At 44.3% G+C, this 19,380-nt stretch overlaps 2 protein-coding genes across 4 annotated transcripts; both read left to right on the top strand.

The window, feature by feature from the left end:
* Positions 1–398: 398 nt before the first annotated feature.
* Positions 399–13,644, top strand: med14 (mediator complex subunit 14). Of its 3 annotated transcripts, none has more exons than XM_031870046.1 (29): positions 399–828; positions 1,344–1,370; positions 1,489–1,594; positions 1,715–1,888; positions 2,006–2,135; positions 2,273–2,401; positions 2,532–2,639; positions 3,499–3,631; positions 3,787–3,937; positions 4,051–4,162; positions 4,525–4,650; positions 4,905–4,983; positions 5,346–5,505; positions 5,631–5,822; positions 6,042–6,176; positions 6,309–6,385; positions 6,529–6,689; positions 6,788–6,934; positions 7,315–7,529; positions 7,695–7,964; positions 8,682–8,931; positions 9,464–9,586; positions 9,800–9,976; positions 11,048–11,286; positions 11,388–11,567; positions 11,854–11,961; positions 12,335–12,460; positions 12,555–12,744; positions 12,883–13,644. In XM_031870046.1, the coding sequence occupies exons 1-29, from the start codon at positions 653–655 to the stop codon at positions 12,954–12,956; spliced, it is 4,275 nt and encodes a 1,424-aa protein (XP_031725906.1). In that variant the 5' UTR covers positions 399–652; the 3' UTR covers positions 12,957–13,644. The 3 variants fall into 3 exon arrangements, with proteins under 3 accessions (XP_031725906.1, XP_031725905.1, XP_031725907.1); XM_031870045.1 differs by having other exon boundaries at positions 7,285–7,529; XM_031870047.1 differs by lacking the exon at positions 9,464–9,586 and having other exon boundaries at positions 7,285–7,529.
* An 87-nt stretch (positions 13,645–13,731) lies between these two features.
* Positions 13,732–18,945, top strand: LOC116395870 (uncharacterized). The gene is made up of 7 exons (XM_031870052.1): positions 13,732–14,681; positions 14,973–15,091; positions 15,981–16,109; positions 16,237–16,339; positions 17,148–17,266; positions 17,358–17,503; positions 17,582–18,945. Exons 1-7 carry the CDS (start codon positions 14,621–14,623, stop codon positions 17,688–17,690), a joined length of 786 nt encoding a protein of 261 aa, XP_031725912.1. The 5' UTR covers positions 13,732–14,620; the 3' UTR covers positions 17,691–18,945.
* The last annotated feature ends 435 nt before the right edge of the window (positions 18,946–19,380 follow it).

The raw sequence follows: 19,380 nt of genomic DNA, 5'->3' as shown, positions 1-19,380 counted from the left end.
TAGAAGCCACACTGTCAAAATTTCTTTAGGAATTTTCTAGTTTAAAATACAATATTCTTAAATGGGTCATTCTGCACAATTCAAGTATATCATGATGTTTATATTTTTTTGTACTTTTACTTGTAACAGTATTTCTACCCGAGTATCAGGGCAACAGATGAGAGAATACATTAATGAAAAAATGACAGACGGATCGAAGCTGCCAAGCTAAACTACGTCTGTAAACACACAAGCACATCTCTGGTGTTGTGAACCTGACACTTTCCACCTTGTTTGGTCCCAGTTAATCCAGTCTGGGAACCAGGTGTCAAACACAATTATGAGGAGACTTTCACGACTCTCGCTCCTCAAGGCTCTTGTCCGGGTTTTCTTTCCCACCGGACATATGGTCGGCATTCCCGACAGCAAAGATGGCGGCTGAGCGGCGTTGAGCCTTCTCCGTAATGAGTTACCAAATGTGGTACATTTGTTGAGTTTTCTGCCGAATAACGGAACCAAGTCCACGCCGAGAAACTGGTCTCGTGAAAGAGATGTTGTGAGACTGAAGAACATCTTTTCACAAGGAGTTACCTACTACAACTAGATCGTTTCCCCCCGTTGTAGCGCTGGGTGGTTATCACCGCAGCTAACTAGCCCATATCGTCATTGTAAAATGGCTCCGGTGCAGATTGGGTCAGATGGGCAGCTTGTCCCACTCGGGGGTCCGGTTGTCTCGGGTCCGCAGCCGCCACCACCGGGGGCACCGGCCACACAGGGGGTCCGGCTGAGCCTGCTGATTGAATTTCTTCTCCAGAGGACCTACCACGAAATTACGCTGCTGGCAGAACTGTAAGTAACACTTCAGCATTGTAGGCCTCAAAGCTAACTAACCGGCGGGCTAATAAGCTAACGTTTACGAACTCAAGATGATGCTCTTCTCCCAGCCACCATAACACAACTAACGGGCGCACTACGTTGGCGCTAATGGAGGAATTAGGAGATGCTTCTTCATATTTTAAACCCTAAAAACGTGGATAGCACAGATAACTGTCGTTACTGTTATGCGAGGGGGCGTACCGGTAAATAGCACATCATAATTTGTCTGAAGAGCCTAAAGTTATATCTATGTTAACCAGCGTTAATAGTTAGCGTTTATGTGGGGCGTAGATATGTGACTTTATGATAGACCACTTGCAGTCTGCTGTTAACTGAAAATATGAACGTTTACATTTGCTGTAATCAAAGCAGTCTCATATAAAGGATGCGCAGTATTTATGCATGTAATAATGTTATGTTGTGCTATTGCTCTACTGTTGAGGATGAGGAACAATTGCAGTAATTAAACGTTTTAATGTTTTTTCTAGACTTCCCAGGAAAACGGACTTGGAGAGGTATGCTTCTTTGGATTCTATTCAGAACTTGTCTATCCCTTCACTCCTTTAGTCATGCATTCTGTTAAGCTGTTGTTTTGAAATGTTGTAAATCCCCCTTTTCATTTTTCTTTTTTAGGAAAATTGAGATCGTCCAGTTTGCCAGCCGTAGCAGGCAGCTGTTTGTGCGTCTGCTATCCCTGGTGAAGTGGGCCAGCAATGCGGGGAAAGTTGAGAAGTGTGCGGTATGTTGCTTGTAATTTGACATTCCTGTTTCGGTGGGTTTTTATAATCAACTGCAAACTGACTTGTTTCCTTTAGAACACCAATAAGCTTACTTCTTTCTGTTGTATCCATGGTGACAGATGATCTCCAGCTTCTTGGATCAGCAGACCATCCTGTTTGTGGATACAGCCGATAGGCTGGCATCGCTGGCCAGAGATGCCCTGGTACATGCTCGCTTGCCCAGCTTCGCCATCCCCTTTGCCATTGACGTTCTCACCACAGGGTCATACCCACGCCTGCCCACATGTATACGAGTAAGTCTGTTGAACCCCCTTCTCTGCTGGCTAATACTGCTAACGTGTATGAAAATATGTTGGGAGATCAAACTCGTGCTTTAAAAAAAAGTTTCTCATGCACGTCCATTTCTTTAGGACAAGATCATTCCTCCAGACCCCATCACCAAGGTTGAGAAGCAGACCACCCTGAGCCAGCTCAATCAGATTCTACGACACCGCCTCGTCACCACAGATTTACCGCCCCAGCTAGCAAACCTCACCGTTGGTAAGCAGCCAGCTAAACCCACTAGGGTGTACTATAACTGACAGCCGTTCCAATAACATATTTAGCATTTTGTTTTTAGATGTATTTGCTATGGGAAGATTTCATGCATGTGTTTGCTTGTGTGTATATTTTCGTAGCTAATGGGCGCGTGAAGTTTCGTGTGGAAGGAGAGTTTGAGGCCACCTTGACGGTGATGGGAGATGACCCCGACATTCCCTGGAGGCTGCTGAAGTTGGAGATTCTGGTAGAGGACAAAGAAACTGGAGGTAAGGCGTGCACTCATCACACACACAGTGGGTACCGCTGACACACTGATTGACAATATACTTAATTTGCTAATGTTTTCCCTGGTTCGTCTCTCCGTCACCTGATTCCCCCTCCCCTCCACTTTGACAGATGGCCGCACCCTAGTCCACAGTCTGCAGGTGAACTTCATCCACGAGCTGGTCCAGGCACGTCTGTGTGCGGATGATAAACCCCTACAGGACATGTACAACTGCTTGCGTATCCTTTCTATCGACGTTGCATTTTGTCTACGTCGTGCACAAAACCACTTGGCTTTAGTCCCAGTCTGATGGGAACTGCTGCAGTGGGGCGGGAGTGTTTGTCGGAGCATATAGAGTATTGACTGGTCAAGCAGACGCTTGCAGCATTCCAATGAGTAACACAGCTGCAGAATTGCATCCGAGTTAAAGCCCTGTTTTTTTGTTTTTTCATGAATTCTCAAAAACAAAACTAAACTGCCTTTTCTTGCTGACAGGTGAAGGGCAGCACTGTTTTCCATACAACCTGTCACTTAGTCATATCATGTGAGGTGTAATTAATTCCCTATGGAATATTTGTCCAACATCTTTTAATACTGCGCTAAAAAACGCCTTTGTGACATTTTTGTACCATCATTTCAACATCAAATCCAATCCATGAGCATTAGTATTTTCAGGCAGTGATGAGTGCCATTCACTATGTTGTTGCAACCTGTACATAAAGTAGGGAGAGGATTTGTTCTGACCATCACATGCCTATACAACAGCTTGTAAGCATTCATGCACATATCAAAGGGCCTAATCAAGCATGCAAGCCAACCACGACTGTGCTAATCACAATGCTAATCGGTACATCTCTGCTGTGCCTTTCCCCCACCATCGCCAGCAGTGCAGCTCACCATGTCAAAGAGCAGTCTGTGCTGGGCACAGATACCCCTTTTTACCAACAAAGTGTATGTGTGTGGGTGTGTGTGTGATTTGAATGTTAATGGAAAGATGAGTATAGTGCTTGTCTTTTTTTTTTTTTTTTATGTTTTTAACTTTAATCACCTGGACCTGGTATTTTCCCACACTGTTTTCTTTAACCACATTGTTTCCAGACTCCTTCTGTCTGTCACTGCAGCTAGAGGTGCTCCACTCTCAGACTCTGATGCTGATCAGAGAGCGATGGGGAGACCTGGTGCAGGAGGAGAGATATATGCCCGCAAAATACCTCACACTCACTGTCTGGAAGTAAGACGTTTTACAATTGCCCTTACATAGAAATTGAAGAGAACACTGTGTTCCCAAAAAAAACGACCAAAATTGAATGATGAGAGAAAGTTGGCGGATGCATGAATGTAGGTTTCATTCTTATTCTCTGTTCTTTTTTTTGTTTGTTTCACCAGCCAACAGGTTTTGGGGCGGAAAACAGGTACAGCCTCAGTGCATAAAGTCACTGTCAGGATTGACGAATCAGATGGATCTAAACCATTGCAAATATCTCATGAGCCTCCTCTCCCGGCCTGCGATCCCAAATTAATGGAGAGAGCAATGAGGGTAAGGTGGACTGGACATATGTTTTCGGCGTAATATAACGTATGGGCAGCATGGCTTACTGTGCAAATGTCGTACGGACAAATAATGTTTGTGTTCTCTCGCTCGTCCCTTAGATCGACCATCTGTCGGTGGAGAAGCTTTTGATCGACAGTGTGCATGCACGGTCCAATCAGAAGCTTCAGGAGCTGAAGGCCATTCTGAAGACCAACAATCCCAGCGACAACTGTGTGTATTTACTCTACTTTCTCGTCATTAAATCAGTGAAACACATTCTTGGGTATATATCGAGCCAATGCACAGAAATCCGTGTTGTCGCCTCCAGCAGCTGCTGTGCTAATCAGTGACAACAGTTGGTAAAAAAGAGGCCTTCTTAAGGATGCGGAACGCTTCACTTTAACACTGAAAGAAATCTAATGGGAGGATTTTCTTGGTCTTAATTATGATAAATTGCATGTTCAAAACTCCCATTAGCTCAGAGCGACTTGCTCTCTCACGCTTTCACCCATTTGCGTTCTGTCAATTAATGTTGTACCATGATTTTGAGCCTTGTGCAAAAGAGATACTAAGTGTGTGTTTGTTTATTTCAGCGTTCATCGAGACTGCTTTACCCACACTCGTTATTCCGATACTTGGGCCCTGTGGTCGTTCGGAGTGCTTACACATTTTTGTAGACCTGCATTCTGGCATGTTCCAACCCATGCTGTATGGATTAGGTAAGTCGTAGCACACATTAACTCGTTGCTATTTTTTCATTATGTTAGTTCATTGTGTTGTGTGTCCGTTTTTTTTTCAGGTTGTGGGTTTGTATAAGGGTTTGTGTGTGTGTGTGTGTGTGTGTGTGTGTGTGTGTGTGTGTGTGTGTGACAACAAAGGAATCAGCAGTTTGGCTGGTAGTGTATCTGGGATGATTTAAACGTTGGTCTGCTCTGCTCTGTGAGAGTGAAACCCCGGTGTGTTCTCTCTCTAGATCAGTCCATGCTGGATGACATTGAAAAGACCATTAACGATGATATGAAGCGCATCATATCCTGGCTTCAACAACTGAAGTGAGTTCTCCATTTGTTAAATAGCAATGCACATGACATGTATATTACCAGCTGACCGTTTAAAGTATTGTTTGGCACAGGCAAAAGATAGCAGAGGCTGTTTGGAGTCAACAGTAGACGGCGAAGTCTGATGCCTGCTAGCGTGTCAAAATTGACTAAGAACTGTCGGTAGCAACACTTGGCTTAGCAGGTGGCGAGATGGGTGTTGAGAAGGATTGCCATGGCTCTGAATTTCCCCGAGTCTTGCACTTGTGAACTGTGGGAATGCTGTGTGTAATAGTATGAGCTATTAATAAATATGGGACTTTTCACTACTTAGATTTTGTTTCGACACCAAAATCGTTCTTTTTCTCCGTGGTAAGGTTCTGGTTAGGGGAGCAGCGCTGTCGGCAGTCCGTGAAACACCTTCCCACTGTGTGCACTGATGTCCTTCACCTGTCCAACTCGGCTTCCCATCCCGTCGGCAACCTGTCCAAACACAAACTCTTCATCAAGCTCACGCGTCTTCCGCAGTACTACATTGTGAGTTCCTCAACCAATATGTTGTTGGGAACTGCTGCTTGAAGAACAATCTCTCCACAAAGTTAAAAAGGTTAGGATCTGCTTTCATTGTTATGTCCTTCTATTTTTATTTCTTTTTTTTGTAGTTGGTGGAAATGCTCGAAGTGCCTAGCAGCCCCACAGCGTTGCAATACAAGTACTCCTTCCTGTCCGTGTCTCAGTTGGAAGGAGACGACGGACCCATGTGTGCACAGCTCCTGCAGCACTTCAAACCCAACCTAGAGCACCTCGTTCAGGACACAACAGGGAGAGGGGCCCGGCCTGGGACTAAGAGAAAGGTAGTTAGTGCTACTGTAGTTATACACCAACCATTCATTATTTCATCATACACACATTTGTTTTTTGTTTTAATGGATGTGGTGCTTGCCTAGAATTTAGAACTAGGACCTTTTTTGTCAATGACAGACAAGCCATTAATAAGAAAAACCATGTGAGCCCAGCTGGATAAATTAAGCTAAATAAATGTCCTTCAATATGCATTTGTTTTGTCTTCGTAGGCATCTGGGTACCAGGGGGACCCAGAGCCAAAGAAGCCTAAGCGGTCTGGAGAAATGTGTGCCTTCAACAAAGAGCTGGCTCACCTAGTAGCGATGTGCGACACCAACATGCCTTTCATTGGCCTCAGAACAGAGGTAAGTCACAGTGCTCAGAGAGTTGGAATCCATTCATGCCAATCGTAGATGTCTCGTAAAAAACAATATCAAAACATGGCAATGTCAGTGTTTTTTGGCTAATGCTGTCTGTCTGTGTCCGTCTTTGAGCAGCTGTCCAACATGGAGATTCCAAACCAGGGTGTCCAAGTGGAGGGGGATGGCAGCAGTCATGCGATACGTCTACTGAAGTAATACACACAGTCACAAGCACACACGCATGCATTTATGCACACACGACCACAGCTAAATGTAATATTTTTGTAATATAAAGCGTGAATAATTTTTGCCCAAAGCCATTGTGACTATTCAGTGTAATGCTTTTATTTTGCAGGATTCCTCCCTGTAAAGGTGTAGGAGAGGAGACCAGGAGGGCTTTAGAGCGGTCCCTGCTGGACTGCACCTTCCGGCTGCAGGGCAGGAACAACCGAACCTGGGTGGCCGAACTGATGCTGGCCAACTGCCCTCTGAACAGCACACACAGCAAGGAGCAAGGTACACACCACACACACACACAGTGTGCTCCCAGTTGGTCACTAAAAGTTTACAACGCGGCCCAGCGTCTAAACAAACCCATCTGTCCCCTGTACTAGCCTCCACGCGGCATGTGTATCTGACCTATGAGAACCCTCTGTCGGAGCCGGTGGGCGGGCGCAAGGTGGTTGAGATGTTCCTTAATGACTGGAATGCCATCAGCCAGCTCTACCAGTGTGTCCTCAACTTCTCTCGAGCGCTGCCAGGTACGTGCTCGGTCATCCGCAAAGCAAAGATTTCACTAGCATGTAAATGAAAGACTGTCTTAAATCAGCTGATATTTTACTGGTCATTTTGGTGCAGATGTGTGGATTTGCGATGACGGTGATACAAACATTGTTTCCTTATTTTATTGGCTTATTTTCAAATTTAGAACCCAGAATAATCAGATTTACTTTAGTAAATTTGAGCCGTGTGTGTGTAGAATTCTGCACGTACTTAATTCCAGTTAGTTAAGGCTAGCACTGATCAGTGTCACTCACGCTAGTTGGTCAATGCTGAGCAAAAGAAACCCACTGATCTAATGCAGCTGCGCGTTGTGACTGCTTCCCTCCAGAGATGCCATCTTACCTGAGCCTGTTTTCAGAGGTGCGGCTGTATAACTACCGTAAGCTGGTGCTGTGCTACGGCACCACCAAGGGCAGCTCTGTCACCATCCAGTGGAACTCCAACAGCCAGCGTTTCCACCTGGCCTTGGGCACTGTGGGGCCCAACTCCGGCTGCTCCAACTGCCACAACATCATCCTCCATCAGCTACAAGAGATGTTCAACAAGGGTCCGAACGTGATGCACCTGCTGCAGGTAAACCGCAGCCAAAACATGTACAAGTGACTTTTAAGGTTCCACTTAAATGTGTTCACATTACTTCCTCCCTTGTTCTGCGTTCTCTATCCACATCACATACCATCTACTTACAGTGTTGTGTGTGATTTCCTGGGTAACATTTCTACTTATCATCTTCCTCAGGTGCTCTCTGACACACAGGCCCCTCTGAATGCAATCAACAAGCTACCAACAGTGCCCATGCTGGGCCTGACCCAGCGCACCAACACTGCCTACCAGTGCTTCTCCATCTTGCCCCAGTCACCCACACACATCCGCCTGGCGTTCAGAAACATGTACTGCATCGACATCTACTGTCGCAGCCGCGGCGTGGTGGCCATCAGAGATGGAGCCTACAGTCTTTTTGACAACACCAAGATCGTTGAAGGCTTCTACCCTGCTCCCGGACTCAAGGTATCCCAGGCTCGGAGGCACAGCGGTGGTGTCAACTAACAAGAGTTTATCTGGGAAAGGGTCTCTCTAAAAAAAATGAAGTTTCTGCATGAGCAAAGAAAATCCTGCCACTTTTAGTTCTAAAAGTGGCAGGATCAGGGTCCACCCAAAATCCACAAGTCTGTTTTGGAAATCCACAAATTTGCTTTCTTGTCAAGGGGGAGATGAGATGCCATTCTAATATCTGTACGCTAAATATGAAGCTTGAAGTCAGCAGCTGGTTAGCTTAGCTTAGCATAAAGACCGGAAAAGGCTAGCCTGGCTCTGTTCAAAGTTTAATTCTACCGGCATCTCTAAAGTCACTCGCACTGGAGTCTTGTGATCACCGTGATCGGCTCCAGCAAACTCACTGCACCTGACCAAGAAACAGTCTGACACATAACCCCCCCATGAAACCATAACGTGTTAGTTAGCTTCAGAGATGCTTTGGGTGGCAGATTTTGTTATCTTTGGACTACCAGGCCAGCTGTTAAGCTAACTGCATATTTCCCTTCATGTGAAAAGCTTTTAAATTCTATGTGTTGAGAACACTTAAGGGTATTTTCTAATCAGCACTACAAAATACTACTTGATTCCAAATGTAATACAGATAAACAATTTTACGATTAACAACTCAAACCTTTTTTTGGTCCATCTTTTAACATAAACTTCTGTCCTTCTCTCGTGTCCCCCGTCCAGACATTCCTGAATATGTTTGTAGACAGTAATCAGGATGCTCGCAGACGCTCCGTCAATGAAGACGATAACCCGCCCTCGCCGGTGGGCGTCGATGTGATGGACAGTCTGATGAACCAGTTGCAAGCTCAGCAGCAGCCACAACCAATGAGAGGGGGCGCGGGAGGCGTGTACCCACCTCTCACCTCGCCGCCACCGAACTACCACGCTAACGTAACTCCCTCGCCGTCCATGATGCCCACCCAGTCGCCAGGTAACGGCAAACTTTGTGCTTGTCCCAAGTCTGTGTGAGTGAATGATTTCCTGTACTGTTTGTGTCATCTGAGCTTGTTAAGCTGCCATGCAGGATTACGACCGCAAATCATTGTTTTTGAATATATCCCATTGCTGCCATCAACCTCCCTGCTGACTTACGCATTTCGTTGCCAATCGTGTGAATATTTCCAAAAATGAGGAAGAGCAACCATGTGTGCCCATTTTGATTTTCATAAAAAAAAAAAAAACATGAGATCAGCTGTTTCTCATGCAACATGCACACACCTCACAGCTGAGAGGGAACAAAGCATGCATTTAGTCCTGCTCCTTCCATTCCTCTCCATCTCAGCCCACCAGCCAGAGACTACAGCCCTTCCGCCCTGCTTTAGCATGTGTGTACATGCGTGAGTGAGTGTGTGTGTGTGTGTGTAAGAAGAACTTGTCAACCTAAGAGTCTGACGAGTCCTTTGGTGTGTGCGTGTGTGTGTGTGTGTGTGTGCGCGTGTGTGTGTGTGTGTGTGTGTGCGCAGGGAACATCCATGCCTCTGGCTCCCCTAGCGGAGCTCTGAGGGCACCTTCTCCTTTCGGGCCCACCCCGTCTCCGTCTTCTCTGGGCATAGCAATGGGCCAGACCAGCTTTGCCAGTCCCCACGGTAAGCAGCAGGGTGGCCGTAAAAATTCTGGCCCCAGTGGTAATTCTGGTCTGTGGGACAAGGGCTGGAATGGGCGGAACTGAAGAGCTGCATTTGGCACTGCAGACTATATGACAAATGGCCTGTGGTCAGTGGGCACACGGTGGTGTATTTGTTTCACAGTGTTTGTTGTTGTTGTTTCGTCGCTGATGTTCTGGTTCTCCTTCACCATAGGTGCTCTGGACCCCAGCTCTCCGTATGCCATGGTGTCTCCCAGCCATAGGGGCCAGTGGCCAGGCTCACCCCAGGTCTCAGGGCCTTCTCCTGGGGCTAGGATCCATGGCATGTCCCCTGGCAACCCATCGCTGCACTCGCCTATCCCCGACCCTCATTCTCCACGTGCCGGATCCAGTAAGTACTCAAACCTAGTTTGGCACTGCTTTACTTGCTTGTTACTTATTACCCTACATGTATACAGATACAGATATGTTTGCAACGAGATGATGTCGTCTGATGTGTCAGCGTAGCTCTATTCAAATATTTAAATGTTTCTCTACAACAGGGGTATTCAATTAAAATTCCAAAAGGTCCAGATTGAGAAAATGTCCTCGTGTAAAGGACATAACAGAAAGCTTTTCAAAAATGTGCATCTTAAAATAAAGTATTTCACTGAATTCTCCTGCAGCTTTAAATTCAGTTCATTCAGGTGTGACGTGATGTCAATAAAAAAAGCCACGATATTATATTTTTCTCATCTTCTAAAAAGTTAAAGTGAGCATGGACTTTATCTGTGGTTATTAAACCACTTGTTTCAGTTATATTCTCTCTGTTAACATCATTGGTCAGTGAATTCATGTGTTATGATTCTGATCATATTGGACTCTTAGGTTTATTTTCTGTGTCTTCATTTAGATGTGAGTGGGTACGTTTGCTCAAAAGAGTTGTGCTTTGTCTCGTAGTGTCGCTTCATTTACCGCTTTTAATAATCGCCACGGTCTCTAAACATATGAGACACACTGGTTATAAACTGTCTGTGTGAAGAATTAACCTATAAGAGTCTGTTCATTCTTGGTTAAAGACTCTGGTCTCTCTGACCACTTGTCTCTTTTTGGAGAACGTCATGTGAAATAACTTCTCTGACTCACCTATTATTCTCCTGCTCTTCCTTCTCTTTCCTCGTGTCTCCCCCGGTGAGTGTACATCTCACTCGATTCAGGAAACTTGTCAGAATACCCATATTTGATTGGCTGAGCTGCTTCACGTGATGTGATTTACAACGCGTTAGTCGGTGCGTTTCCTGCACCACTGAACAAGTGCCGTAAAAGCTGCGCCGGTTAAAATAGAAGCACTCTATCAAAATAAAATCCATTTTAGGTCCTGGGTTCGGATACAACGGCGTCTGGGTCCGGATCCGGCCCACAGTCCACCAATTGGCGACCCCTGCTCTACAACTTCTTTCTCCCTCTCTTGTCTTTGGTTTAGGTTCACAAGTCATGCCCACTAGTATGCCTCCACCCCGCAAGCTACCTCAGCGCCCCTGGGCTGCCTCCATTCCCACCATACTCACCCACAATGCCTTGCATGTGCTTCTGCTCCCCTCGCCCACTCCCTGCCTGGTGCCGGGCCTGGCAGGAAGCTACCTCTGCTCGCCACTTGAGCGTTTTCTGGGGTCGGTCATCATGAGGCGGCACCTTCAGAGGATCATCCAGCAGGAGGCCAACGTAAGTGCCGCACTCATTTGAAGCGATAATTCCACTCAAATTGCATTGTGTGTTCTGCCCCCCCCCCCCTAACTTACCCTGCTCTGTCAACTCTCGTCCAGTTGTCCATTGTGAACTCTAATGAGCCGGGCGTGATAATGTTCAAGACGGACGTGCTCAAGTGCCGTGTGGCTCTCAACCCAAAGAACTACCAGACGCTGCAGCTCAAAGTCACTCCAGAAAATGCAGGTCCCTGGTCCCAGGAGGACCTTCAGGTGCTGGAGAAGTTCTTTGAGACACGGGTAAGAAAGAGCAGCAGCCACTTGAAGCCTTATTCATACATTATTCAAACATATGCATTGGAGGCATATGAACACACATAGTTGAGTTTAACATATACATGATAAAAGTTTTGTGTTATATTTATATATTGGAAGCATTTAAAACGTAGTTGAAGTGTAGTGCTTCAATTAAAAGACTCGTCAATTAGGTTTACAGGGATGGACTTGAAGGCCATTCATAGAAAGACATGCCTGCACTCATGCTGTTATTATTCCATTGATTCATCTGCTGTGGTCCTTTTTCTAGGTTGCTGGTCCTCCCTTCAAATACAACACTCTGAATGCCTTCACAAAGCTGCTGGGAGCGCCCACTAACATCCTGAGGGACTGTGTGCGCATCATGAAGCTCGAACTGGTGGGTGGCACTGTCTTTTTTTTTTTTTTTTTTTTTTTTTTAATAAGAGCGGTTGTTACAATGTATTGAATCATGCTTGTGTCTAAGCCCCCTCAGTTTATCTGTTGTTTTTAAAGTATTTTGATCCGTATAGCAAACCTTTACTTCCCTGCTGGCAAACAAGAGTAAACATTGCAACAAGATACCAAACAAGTACACTAAACGCTCTGATAAACTGTACTGCTGTGTAGTAGAGAAATGTATTTGTGTGTAATGAATGACACAAGATATCCATCTTATATGTTGATGCTGTTCTTTACCTTTTTGAATAAAGCCATTAGAATTGCCCATGTGTTTGAAAGGTATTATACCTATATATTGCTGTTCCTTGCAGTTCCCTGACCAGGCGGCTCAGCTGAAGTGGAATGTCCAGTTCTGCCTCACCATCCCTCCCAGTGCCCCCCCCATCGCCCCTCCTGGAACCATCGCCGTGGTGCTCAAGTCCAAGATGCTCTTCTTTGTAAGTCTCCTCAGAGCCTCGACATCAGCTCCGTGTAGCATCATTTTGAAACAACCTGACACCCCCTTGTGTTTGGTGCGTTTTTACCTCACAGTTGCAGCTGACCCAACGTATCCCAGTGCCCCAGGAGCCGGTGAGCATCATCGTGCCCATCGTGTACGACATGGCCACCGGCCTCACGCAGCAGGCCGACATCCCCAGACAGCACAGCTCCTCTGGCGCCGCAGCACTCATGGTCTCTAATATCCTTAAGAGGTTTAATGAACTGCACCCAGCCAGACAGGGTGAGACTCGCACTGAATAATTGACTGCGTCGATAAAGCGTTTGCTAAACTGAAAGTGGTGTCAACTGAATATTCACCGTTGTTATTTATACAAAATGTCATTTCTAACGCTGTGGTGTTTTTCTGTCTTTCTTTCAGGTGAGTGTACGATATTTGCTTCTGTTCACGAGCTGATGGCCAACCTCGCTCTACCCCCCGGCACTCGTCAGTAGAAACTACATGCTCAGAACTCTGGAACTCAACCTGACGGGCCCATCTCTGAGCATAGAAGAAAGAGGAAAGTAACAACTGTGGTCCCAAGATGTCAAAATCTAGCCCGTGTCTCTCCGCTTCAGCCACTGGACTATTGACCCGATGTGGAAATGCTGTTATGAAAATAATTTAAATATGTACAGTTGTGGACCACAGTCTTTATTCTTGATAGGAGCTCACAGACAAGATTTGCCATTAAGGTAGAACATGGACGAGTGGGGGATATAAATGTTATTTTTTTTCCTCCAGGTGCACTTGTAAACAAGATTATCTATTGAAATTAAGGTTGTTTACGAAAATATGTATTATATTGTATATTTGAGTGTTGAACAGAATCAGGTGAGTTAGAGTTTTTTCTAGAGAATTGTCTTTAGTTCTTTTTTTATAACGCCAGACTGATATTATTATAGTATCAGGAGATATATTCCTTAGCACACTATTTAAATGTTTTCTTTCCTTTACTTTGACAAGACCTCTGCATTTTTATTTCAAACTTTCACTTTGGATACTGTAAAAACTGTGACAAACTTTATAAGCCAGTCATATTTTATTAAGACCCATTTTGAGTCCTGATTGGAGGATTTGAGACTTCCTGTCTGACTTTGCTATTTAATAAACCAAGCCCAAAGTTGGTTTGTGCTTCAAGGATCTTCCACTGGCAGCACTGAATTCATCCGATCACTACACAAATACTATATTTTAAGTAAATGTCCTGCTTATATATATGTAATGAATACAGCTGGGACAATTCAGGGGTTATTTGATCAACAGGAAATGAATCTGCAACTAGTTTGATGAGAAATTACAAGTCATTATTCCAGCTAAAAGGCCAATCAGTTCCTAGTTCCAGCAAATCTGCTCAGTTAAGATTTGCTGCTTTTTGAAACTGAAGGCAATTTTTCAATGTGTTTTGACATTGTGTAGCCCAAATGATCAATTGAGATGGCAGATTAATCAGTAATGAAAATGACCATTAGTTGCAACCCTAGCAAAAAAATGTTTTGGTGTAAAAGGTACAATAAACCCCTTACTAAATTTGGTGGACTACAGGTAAGATGCGGAATGAAAAGAAAATACTAATTACTACATATAGTACTTTAAATCTACTTCGTTAATCTCCAACACTTACATCCTGGTTGTCTTTGTTGTTCCTGTGTTAAACCTGGAGAGAGACGCTCTGCATCCTCATCCCTAAAGCATGACATCATCCAGACAGGCCCAGTCTGTGTGGTGGGAGGGGACGTTCAGAGCCGCAAATCACGGACTGTGACTGCACGGCTGTCGTTGCAAAGGGCGTGAGCATTGTTTTTATTTTTTGTATTATTACATAGTTGCATGGATCCTACGGGTGTTGAGGATGTATTCTTCAACTCGCGGCTGCGCGTGAGCGTCGGCATCTGCGGGAAAACGAACGAATTGCGGACGAAGAGACTCCGTGTCGGCTTTTATTCACCTCGACTGAACGTTTGACACTCGAACGCATCCACACGCGATGGATTGGATACTTAATGACATAAGATGAATACATAGACTCAAATGGTAACGTTGCCCTTGCTGCCCTCCTTATGGCTTTCATCGGCGCTGCACATTTAGGAGAATAGCGAGATAACCACCATAGTCCGATATGGCGGTGAGCACATCCGAGCCGCTCTGCCGGCCGTGCGTCTACCACGAAGCTTTCAAAGGTAAGTCCCGGCGCTGCACACAAGTTTTTTTATTTTAATTATTTCGGGCTGTAGCAGCGTTGACATCTTTCTGGTGTTCGAATTGCATCTCGGAGGAGTTTGTGAACCGGGCCGCGTCTCATTTCAACACACTGACCACTCCCCTTCGGTCCCTGTAAAACTCCTCCATCCTCCCTGTAGGAACTGTAGGCTAGATGACGCATGCACGTTGTCCCCCTCCCCCCTTTTAGTTATGTCATTAATAAGGGGAGATGTCAGACAGGCCTACTGATTTGGTTGCTGTGTGGTCAGTGGAGCTACAGGTGAGGAGACCCCTGATACCGGTCCAGCTGAGTCCGGAGCAGGTGGGCCTGGAGATGTTGTGTCTTTGCGGGCAGCTGGACCTCCTCATCAGGGCACAGATGCAGCAGGTAGAGTTGACCCGAGCACCTAAATGCATCACTTCCACCGGTGCTGACAAAGATCACATTTAACTCCTGCACTTTCTGTCCCAGTTTCTGTTTCTGTTGAACTGTCAAGTCAAATTTGAGTCACATTTCATATACTATATTAAATATATAAAAATAAAAAAGTAGCCCCATGCATCTCCATCAGCCTTAACCAAAGCTAATTAACGGTTATATAATGTATTAACCAATGCACAATGCGAGCCCATTAAACAAGAGTCAATTAGCGCTGGGTGTGCAGCAACTTAATTACATCAGCAAATGTTGGCCGTCCATCACGTTGTATGAGGATGACAAGACATGCACTTGGCAACGGCCTGCAAAGAATATGTGTAGAACTGCAGTTAGGGCTTGCTCATGCTGTTCCGGCATCTTTCTTTTTTTTTTCTTTAGTTTTTTTTTTCTTTAGTTTTAAACTAAATACAGTGTTTGTTAAATCATAATTTGCATCATTCTGCTTGATGGAAACCCATTAATAGGAAAATATCCCTTCAGCAAAACACCTTTTTGGGGCATCATTAAGGGTGCTTTTATTAGCCAGGAGCACACATTTTCTTCTTCTTAAATTGTATTAAATTGTGCGCACACACACACACACATGCTATTCTTTGAGAAGTCCTTATGATCCTTTCCCATATTATAACTCTGACATTTACGACGGCACTCAAAGGCAGCATTAGACTTGAAGAAGTCATTGCCAGCTGAAGCACGATCATGTGCATTATGTCCCAACATGCCAAGACTTATGAACTGGTTTCAGGTCCCACTGTTCATTAAGCACTTTCACACCATTCTCTGCATTGACGCTCCTTTTAATCCGGCGACATTATCGCTCATAGTTTCCATGTTCCAGTTCCAGGAGCAGTTAGGACAGGGCTGTAGCCCAGAGGAGTCAGACACTTTCCAGGCTCAAGGATCAGAGATTCTCGACCAGATGCTGCAGTGCCTTGAACATCTACCAAAGCCCATGCCCCAGCTGGAGGTATAAAGTCTGATGATATTGTCTGAATAAAACAAGAGTATTCACGTCACACGCTTCCCTAAAAGGGGCTTGAATTAAAGGCTACTGTTGCTTGCCCTAAAAGCAGAGGCGTCATGTGTTTCCTCAGGACTACCTGGACATGGTGGGTCTGTCTGTAATGTTCCCCCGTGTGGAGGTGTTCCTCATTCAAGGCAGCCCAGTGGACATGCTGGAGAGGCCGCCTATGGACGGTAAGAGGAGGAGGAGGAGGAGGGAGAAGAAGCACATTGCAGTCTGTTGGTGTTTTTGACGACAGATTATGTATGGATTTAGAAAGGCATGTGAAATATCAAGGCCTTTTTTATTCTAGCTGGGATTCAGTTCAAGACATGTAAAAAAAGAAGAAATAAAAGTGCAAAGCTGTCAAAAAGCAGCTTGTTTCTAATTTATAAATATGTATATTGTATCTTTCTGTTCTGTATTATTCTAAACTTGGACACCCAGACAGCGATGGGATTTTAACTACTCAAGCAATTGTACTTGACTCAATTATTTCTATTTAATGCTACATAATACTGAAAATACATTTATATTAAAATATATTTGACTTATTACTCTATTTGACAGCTTCAGTTACAATTCACTTTGCAAAGGAAGATTTCACACACAACGCACAAGATTGCCTTATAGTTTAATTTGCCTCGTTCTAGATTAAACAGATTAAACCAGTAGTTTATAAAATGTTCAAAATAGGCTCGACCTTGACTTTACATTAAATGTATAGACATGATAAAACACTCACAGGGGCCTTTATTCTGCACGATAAGCACATTTTGCTGATAATCCTCCTGTGCTTCTATGTAAGAATTTGAATGTGGTACTTTTTCTTGTAACGGAGTATTTTTACACTGTGGTATTGCTAACCCTACACTCCAGTAAAGGAGCTACATTTACTGTATGTTCTCGCTGCACACCGTACCAGCTGTCCACGTGATTCGAATGCGTTCCTTTTTTCCTCCGAAAATATCGACTAACGTGAGCCGATGCTTCTCCCTGCAGAATACTTCTCCCACGTTGCCAAACTGAACCAGCTCCTGGTGCTGAGTCAGCAGCTGGAAGAAGATATCAGGCACCTCGGAAGCCACAAATACATTGCCCACCAGTTGTCGGTCCTCTATGTGAGGAGAATACATTCCTATAGTGCATCAACCTCTATATTTTCATTCCACTGTGCTTTTTAACATTGCTTTTTTTTTGTTTTGTTTGCAGCAAGTCGTCAGCTCTTTCAGAGGAATTCAGGCTTTCTCCGAAATGAAGAAAGACATCGAGGCCAACTTCAAACAGATGAAGCAGTCTCTGGTGGTGGAGGAGGGCTCCAGGCACGAACCTCAGCTGGCCGCTCACTACATCAACTGGTGAGTTAAGAGTCCGAGCATTAACTTGATGACGATTACTGCAGCAACAAGCTGATGTCAACCCTGCTCCCTGCGTAGGATATTGGAACTGACACGGAGCTTAACGTCGGCGGTGTTGACGCTGCCGGAGGAGCTGACGGAAGACCTCGACCAGGCCGTGACCTTCGTGTCCCAATTCCTGTCCTGACTCCCCCCCCCCAAACCCAACGCCTCTGTGTCTATGAACCCTGACGTTCCGGTGCACCGGGTCCCTCCAGGAGCCTCTCGATGAACTGTGAAAAGGTGCTAGGTCATTCGATTCGACCGGTGAGATTGGGTGCTCCATTTACGAATCATGTAGGTTTTTATACATCGTCCTCCTGAATGTGGCCTATGTTAGTCCCTATGGTGAGTCAGGTGGAGATGAATGTAATGTATGAATCCTTCCTTGCACTACTGCTATAACTACTGTTATGCTTTCCTTTCTTTTTTTTTACCGAAAGTGGAATAATAAAATTGAATGCAATAGGGGAAAGTGTTTGTATTCTCCCTGTTCTCGAGCAGATGTGATGATCATTTCCAAGGATGGAGCTATAAGGCAGGAACTTTGAGTGGTCATTACAGTTAAATCACAGGCGTGACTATGAGCAAAGGCTCCTCTTCCCTCACTATAGTGTGTGTGTGTGTGTGTGTGTGTGTGTGTGTGTGTGTGTGTGTGTGTTGGTGTGTGTGTGTGTGTGTGCGCGTGCAGGTGCACAGCTATGCAGCGAGCCAAACAAACTTGGTGGTGTTGTAAAAATGTATTGTTAAAGATGCACAATATAGATTCGATTAGCGTTGCATTGTCCCTCATAAAATACATGTTGTGTACAAGTATCATTAGTGAAATATCAACATTAAAGGCCCTGAAAAATCTATTTTCCTATTTCAGTTTTGAGTGATGACCTCCGACATGAACACAACTTTGCAGTTGCAAACGGTTTTGGTAGTTTCACATGAGAGATTTTCTCTGTGTTTTTGAAGTGGGCGAGGCTCCGTTTTCATAGGAAGGTCAACAAAGTCAATAATCCAGGAAACATTCAACGAGTCCACAAGAGTACGTGTGAAAAAAAATTGTAAGATACATAACAGTTAGTCCTACGGTAATTTTAACAGTTATTTTGAATTATTAGCAACACATTAGCCTCACACAGCTAGTAGGCTGTCATGGCTCGTTTAAAAGTCTGAGCATTTCCATTTTCTGCTGCCAGACTAACTTATAATGTTATTGAGTAATGATACTTACTCTGTCTGTCTGTGTGACGATAAAAATATAATAGAAACAGTATAATTCAGTAAAAAAGTAGAACATGCTCACATAATATATCGTGATATAGTACAGTGTAATATATTATGGAAATAAGAAATAGTAGCATATCAGGTGAAATGTAGTAATGTAAAATAATACACAGTATAGTATGCAGTATGAGTATAGTATAGTACAGTATAGTATGATAAAATACAACGAAGTATTTAATAAAAAATAAAAGTATATTTTGATGCCAATATTTTTTTTCACTAAAGTATAAAATTGAACTCATGACTTTTACTTGTAACACAGTATTTCACTCTACACTGTTGTATTGCTACTTTGACTTAGATCTTCATTTAATTTAATTTAAATGTATTTTAGGATTACTCGTGACATAACGATGATGAGTAAATGGCTCCTCCTGCTGTTCAATTCCTGCACAATGATAAATCAGAAAGTACCACGACAGCTCCCTTCTGAATTAACAACCTCTGGTCTGGTTAATTAAAATAATCGCTACACTGGGGCATTTTTATACCAAACTCAGAGCATACAGGATACAACACGACGATATATAATGCTGTTTATTAAAGCACTACATTGTGAC

The sequence above is a fragment of the Anarrhichthys ocellatus genome, unplaced genomic scaffold (assembly GCF_004355925.1).
Source record: "Anarrhichthys ocellatus isolate YVR2014 unplaced genomic scaffold, GSC_Weel_1.0 scaffold51, whole genome shotgun sequence".
In the NCBI taxonomy this organism is placed as follows: domain Eukaryota; kingdom Metazoa; phylum Chordata; class Actinopteri; order Perciformes; family Anarhichadidae; genus Anarrhichthys; species Anarrhichthys ocellatus.
Note: the sequence above shows the minus strand (reverse complement) of the source record. Positions and strands in the feature narration are given on the sequence as shown.

What these genes read in the sequence shown, in the direction of transcription:
- LOC116395870 (XM_031870052.1), top strand. Translation starts at nt 14,621, where the DNA reads ATGGCGGTGAGCACATCCGAGCCGCTCTGCCGGCCGTGCGTCTACCAC. An exon ending in CTACCACGAAGCTTTCAAAG is followed by an intron (nt 14,682 to 14,972) that starts GTAAGTCCCGGC and finishes CTGTGTGGTCAG; the next exon opens with TGGAGCTACAGGTGAGGAGA. An exon ending in ACCAGTTGTCGGTCCTCTAT is followed by an intron (nt 17,267 to 17,357) that starts GTGAGGAGAATA and finishes TTTTGTTTGCAG; the next exon opens with CAAGTCGTCAGCTCTTTCAG.
- med14 (XM_031870045.1), top strand. Translation starts at nt 653, where the DNA reads ATGGCTCCGGTGCAGATTGGGTCAGATGGGCAGCTTGTCCCACTCGGG. An exon ending in TCATTGGCCTCAGAACAGAG is followed by an intron (nt 6,177 to 6,308) that starts GTAAGTCACAGT and finishes GTCTTTGAGCAG; the next exon opens with CTGTCCAACATGGAGATTCC. An exon ending in TCATCCAGCAGGAGGCCAAC is followed by an intron (nt 11,287 to 11,387) that starts GTAAGTGCCGCA and finishes ACTCTCGTCCAG; the next exon opens with TTGTCCATTGTGAACTCTAA.